Source organism: Camelina sativa, chromosome 6 (assembly GCF_000633955.1).
Source record: "Camelina sativa cultivar DH55 chromosome 6, Cs, whole genome shotgun sequence".
NCBI lineage: Eukaryota > Viridiplantae > Streptophyta > Magnoliopsida > Brassicales > Brassicaceae > Camelina > Camelina sativa.
This window is the reverse complement of record NC_025690.1, coordinates 4,600,569-4,606,238: the sequence shown is the minus strand read 5'-3', so window position 1 is coordinate 4,606,238 and position 5,670 is coordinate 4,600,569. Positions and strand designations below refer to the sequence as shown.

The following is a 5,670-nucleotide window of genomic DNA, read 5'->3' as shown; positions in this document are numbered from 1 at the left end:
TTACTAAAGGCGATGATCTGAATATAGAAGGGTTCAGTGATTCTGACTATGCAGCTGATCTTGTTAGGAGAAGATCTACCAGTGGTTATGTGTTTACAGATGGAGGAAACACTGTGAGTTGGAAGTCAAGTTTGCAGCCTGTTGTTGCTTTGTCAACAACCGAAGCTGAGTATATGGCACTAACAGAGACAGTGAAAGAAGCTCTGTGGCTTAGAGGATTGCTTGAAGATATGGGTTACAGCCAAGAGAAAGTCACAGTTTGGAGTGATTCACAGTCTGCAATATGCTTGTCAAAGAATGCTACTTTTCACGAGAGGACAAAGCATATTGCGATTAAGTACAATTTCATTAGTGACATCATTGAATCTGGAGAGGTTGTTGTTCAGAAGATTCATACTTCAGTGAATCCTAAAGACATGCTTACCAAAGGCATTCATGTGCAGAAGTTCAAAGCAGCTTTAGATTTTCTAAAGTTGCTCAGGTGAGATCCAATTTCGTCTCAGCCGAAGGTTAAGTTCAAGTGAGTGCAAGTTCATTGAGCAAGGTGAGGAATAGAATCAAGGTGGAGTGTTGTTGAAGGTTTCTGATTCAATTCCATGTTTGATCTTGGTTTGGTTTTAACCAATGTTGAAGAGAATTGGATTGGGTGGTTATCTCCGGTTTTGGAGGCATGTGACTAAACCAGAAAGAAGAAGCTAATCTCGAAACTTCTAACTGTAGTCGAGGGTTCGTTCGTTATAACGGAATCATCGGGTTCCTTATCTTAAGCTTCTTTATCTTTGTATCGATCTGAGTTTGTTATTGTGAAAGAGAGACTTAGAGAGAGAAAACACCATTGTTGTAAGCACAAGCTTGAGCTGGGTTCATCTTGCTCTGATAGTGAATTTGCCGAACTGATTTGGCTCCGGATGTAGGCGTGATCACTCCGATCTCGCTGAACCGGGTTAACAAACTTGCGTCTTGTGTTCTTTGTTTCATTCTTTGTTCATTTGTGTTAATATTGATTCAGATTGAGAGAGTGATTCGTGAGGTTCGAGTATTCAAATCGTATCATTCATACTTCGAATCGTAACAACTTAGAATTCTTTAATTTATTATCTTTGCTTTTCTATAATTCTCAACTGGCAAGTTTAATTTTCTTCTGTTTTTTAATTAATTAATTAACAGAAAATAAGTTACCCTGAAGATAAAAAAAAAAAAATTTGATTTGATTTGTATCAATCCAGAATTTAAAACAGAAGTATAATTATTTCTTATCATAATGTTTTGAAACTACGAACAGAATATTTATGTAAAATGACAAAAATTAGAGATAAACAAAAAACAAATTCGTCGAAATAGAATTATATTGAATGAATAAAATCAATACAAAGATGTTCTTGAAGCCATGATGGCTGGTTACAGTATCAGAATAAATGAACAAAATTATTGTTATATGCATTTTGTTCTAAACACAGTGTAGACGAGGTAATGAGACGACAGACTCGAAACTATCCACCACCAGTACCCGATGTAATCTAAATAGAGAAGCGTCTCACAGACATATATAAAGGCTTTTATGGGCACCACTTCAACGCGTTTAAGAGACACATAAATATACTCAACATCAAGATGCTTAAGTTTACGCGTAGTAACAAAGTCTATCCAACGCGTGACACAAAACTGATCATTCTTATCTTTCCGAATTCTTAGTTTGAGCTTGTCCATGCATGACTTTCTTCCTCGTAGAAATCTAAATAATAAAACCCACAAAGGCATTGTAATCTGGAAACTCAGAAGAGTCCAAACCCAATCCGGAAAGCAAAAGCCAGACAGTTTTCCACCTATTAGACAAAACACTATGAGAAAAATAAAATCTTAGAAGTTGAAAAAAGAAAAGAAAAATATTGAAGTTTTTGTATTTATTATCATTGCAAAGCCAATAACATTAAGAAACAAAAACTATTACCGACACTAATCCTCCTGTATAAACTCTATATGTTAAAATCATTAATCAAATATAATCTTGGCTAAACCACAAAAACAAAAAAAGGAAATGCTAGTGAAACCACCCAAAAATGTATGGAATAGTTTCTCAACATGTCGCATGTCACCGTGGCGATTTTCCTCCACCGACCATGCCCTAACCCAAACCTATCTCCGACAACTCACACTCACACTCAACATGGTCTCGTCTCGTCGAGCTTTTCATATATTTTTGATTAAGTTCTTAAAATCTGAGGTGAAGAAACACAATTAAGTTTAGGTATAAACGAAGAGGCAAGAACTCAAAATGAATTGGAATATTAAAAAACTGTTTTAAGCAAGTGTTTTTTAAGTACCTTTTTCCATGTTATCTTTTCTCTTCTAAATCTCAACTGGCTAATTCTCTTCGACGGGAATTCCCTTCTTAAGTAATTCATATAAAATAAAACATTAAAGAGTGAATTTCATCGTACAAATCTAGATCACCGAGCACAAAGACTCACATTGATTGGAAGATGATAGTTCATTGATAATAGACCTATATATATATATATATATATATATATATATATATATATATATATATTTTGTCACACCTATATATGACCTCAAGTCAAATATATGTTTTATGTTTTCTTCTTATTTTTACGTACGTGATTCGAAATTTCTTCGTTCAGTGTCTGCTTCTTAAGTTTGCAATAGTTTGTGGAAATTTTGGTATTAACAATTTTAAGACAAGTTTAACATATATACAAGTAGAGAGAAAGGAAACTTTACATATTGCTCTTCTTTTTAAAATTATTTCCTTTTCAATGAAAGTAAATATATATACGTACATGTTATTAAATGCTTATATGTTTTCTGGCTAATTATTATCTATCTATATAGCCTAGAGTAGAGAGGGTCTCTATAATACAAAACAGAGGTGATGAAAAGAGGGCGCGAAGAGAAGAACAGCCACGAGACCTTACCATCGCCAACACGACGTTGTCACGATGGAGTTATCTATATACCTCTTGATCTGACCGTGGAGATACTCAAGAAACTTCCGACGAAAACTCTAATGAGGTTCCAATGTGTCTCGAAACTGTGGTCATCATTAATCAGCAGCCGTAGAGACTTGAGAGACTCAATCTTGACTCGTTCTTTGAATCAGCCTCCGCGTGATGCCCATATCATATCCGACAACTGTTTTATAAAAAGTATCATAGCCTTCTCCTCTACTACTAGCCCTCTAAATACGGACAATGGATTAGTATTAGTCCCTGGAGAATGTCATCAATATGTCCGTGGCTTGGTTTGTTGTTGGTCAACATATTTTCGTCCTAATGTGCTAGCTGTATATAACCCTACCATAAGGCAGTCCTTTGACTTACCAGAGTTGAAATCCAAGCAAATAAGTTGTTTCTTCTTCGGATACGACCCTTGCAAGGATCAATACAAAGTATTGTCCATGCCAGGATCCAATTGGGGTGAGAGTTGTCAAGTTTTCACATTGGGAGATCCCGCAGCTAAGCAGTGGAGGACCATCCAACCAGTTATGACACCTCAGTGCATGTTGTTGCCAGGTGTAGTTTGCATCAACGGGATTATCTATTACCGAGATGCCACTAGAAATTTTGATTCTCGTTTTCCTGAAAATATTAAATTGATGAGTTTTGATGTTAGCTCCGAGAAATTTAATCATGCAGAGGCTCCAAAACTATTGATGCATATGCATCGCGATTCGACTCTGATCAACTACCAAGAGAAGTTAGCACTCATATCTTGCGAGATAAGCGGTTTGGAAATGTGGGTAATGGAAACACAAGGTTGGTCCAAGTTTTTCGTTTGTGAGATGATGGGTTTTCAACATTGGATCATCTCCGGTACTACTCGTGGTGGTGAGATCGTTTTTGTCGAGAAAAGGTACAGCTCTCACACCATGTTACGTGTCTATTATTATGATCTAAAGCGAAACAGTATGAGACATGTTGACCTCGAAACGGAGATAAGAAGCCGTAAGAGATACATGGGGAGATACATGTCTACAATCTTGACTGTTCCCGATCATGTTGACAACATTATGGGTTTGCATTATAAGACAGAATGAATACTAGTTAAGAATTTTCCAAAATACAACGTCTTTTGGTTCGTCTTCTTTAGTAATAAGGCTAAATATGTTACATATATGCCCTAATTATCAATAAAAATAAGTTCACTGTGTAACACCAAACCCTTTCTAAAATAGATTATAATAAGCAAGACCATTTCGTTTTTTTAATAAGTTTATTTTCCAAAGAAAAATGTTATATTCTAAGAGTGAATAAGAGGAAGAAAAAAAAAAAGAGGATGATATGTTCTATCTATTCTTCTTCAAAAGTCATCTCCACTTCCTCCAAGAACTGCTTCACGTCCTCCATGAAAGATTCTTTATCTTCACCACATTCAAATTTCTTGCTCACCTTCTGCAGAGGTTGACCAAAACGCCAAGAAGCATGATTTGTTACTTTAAGGAACAGTGTTTCCAGATTTGGAGAGTTGTTGAGCAGAGATTGCAGCGATTCCCATTTTAGTTTTGGGCCAGTCTTCTTCTCAATAGTCAGCTGACTCAGGTTTTTGAACACCGGCATATGATCCTCTGTAAGCACCTGGAAAACAAGACCATGTCAACTAAATCATCACAGCAAAAGGCAAAGGTAGTATTCAGATTCAAGAGACTGAGATCAGCAAACCTCAAGAGTTTCTGACTTTAGGACAAGGATCTCAACGTTGCTGATAACCTTCCAAAAATCTGTAACATCACCGGCTACATTCTCTTCTTCTTCTTGCTTTGCTTTTCTGCCAAGTTTAAGCTTGGCCCAAACAAGCTTATCAAAGTTGGTTGTTGGATACTTGCTAGCATTATCATCTGAATATTTAAAGTACAGAAGATTTGGAGTGTCAAATGACACACTCTTAGGACGTCCATTATGGCCTTCATCATCATCATCAGATTCCCAGCAGATCTTTATTCTCTTGAGACTTGTGCTACACAGTACACACACAGCAAACATCCCAGTCATGCCACCTCATGTCCACCATGGCTAACTCCTCAAGAACAGGGCAACTTGAGAGAAGCTTCAACAACCCAGTACAACCATCTTTAAACTGAACATCATCAAGACGAAGAATCTTCAGACTTGGGAGATTACAATCACCTTCCAGGTCAATGATGCAACAATCCCCAGTGCCTATTTCCAGCCTAACTAGTTCCTTGGACACAAAGACGTCTCGAGGTGGTCCGGACCAATTATTCAGAATATATATTTGTATCTCAAGATCTAACACCTTGTATTTCAAAGCATAGCGTATCCAACCACCAACAGGAGCTCCATCAACGCCTTCAACAAGATACAAAGGGAACTTCTTTACCAAAGCATTTGCAAAACTTTATCAACAAACTCCACAAAAGCCAACCCATCAGCACCTTCGTCGTATCTAAATGAAAGGTTTGGTGAGAAAGCCCACGCATAGCGCCAGCTTTTTGAGAGAACGGAAGTAGTTGCAGCAAATTTTATTGGCAAGAAAGACAATATGTCGCAAAGTAAACTCTGTGGTAGATTGTCCAAACCAGAAGCGATCCTCTTCCTGGCAGACATAGCGACACACTAAATGCACGACCTGACAATGACAATGACAATGAAATGACGTGAGGTTACATAAAAAAAAAAAAAAAAAAAAAAA

At 36.9% G+C, this 5,670-nt stretch overlaps 2 protein-coding genes across 2 annotated transcripts; one reads left to right on the top strand and one right to left on the bottom strand.

Annotated features, from left to right (window-relative positions):
• Positions 2,894–4,057, top strand: LOC104698694 (probable F-box protein At3g56670). Its single transcript, XM_010414103.1, has one exon. It carries the CDS (start codon positions 2,894–2,896, stop codon positions 4,055–4,057), a length of 1,164 nt encoding a protein of 387 aa, XP_010412405.1.
• LOC104698693 (F-box/LRR-repeat protein At4g14096-like) lies at positions 4,311–5,585 on the bottom strand. Its single transcript, XM_010414102.1, has 4 exons — positions 5,414–5,585; positions 4,992–5,327; positions 4,680–4,855; positions 4,311–4,595 (listed from the first exon to the last, which is right to left on the bottom strand). Exons 1-4 carry the CDS (start codon positions 5,583–5,585, stop codon positions 4,311–4,313), a joined length of 969 nt encoding a protein of 322 aa, XP_010412404.1.

What these genes read in the sequence shown, in the direction of transcription:
- LOC104698694 (XM_010414103.1), top strand. Translation starts at nt 2,894, where the DNA reads ATGAAAAGAGGGCGCGAAGAGAAGAACAGCCACGAGACCTTACCATCG.
- LOC104698693 (XM_010414102.1), bottom strand. Translation starts at nt 5,585, where the DNA reads ATGTCTGCCAGGAAGAGGATCGCTTCTGGTTTGGACAATCTACCACAG. An exon ending in GCATGACTGGGATGTTTGCT is followed by an intron (nt 4,856 to 4,991) that starts GTGTGTGTACTG and finishes TTAAATATTCAG; the next exon opens with ATGATAATGCTAGCAAGTAT. An exon ending in TAAAGTCAGAAACTCTTGAG is followed by an intron (nt 4,596 to 4,679) that starts GTTTGCTGATCT and finishes CTTGTTTTCCAG; the next exon opens with GTGCTTACAGAGGATCATAT.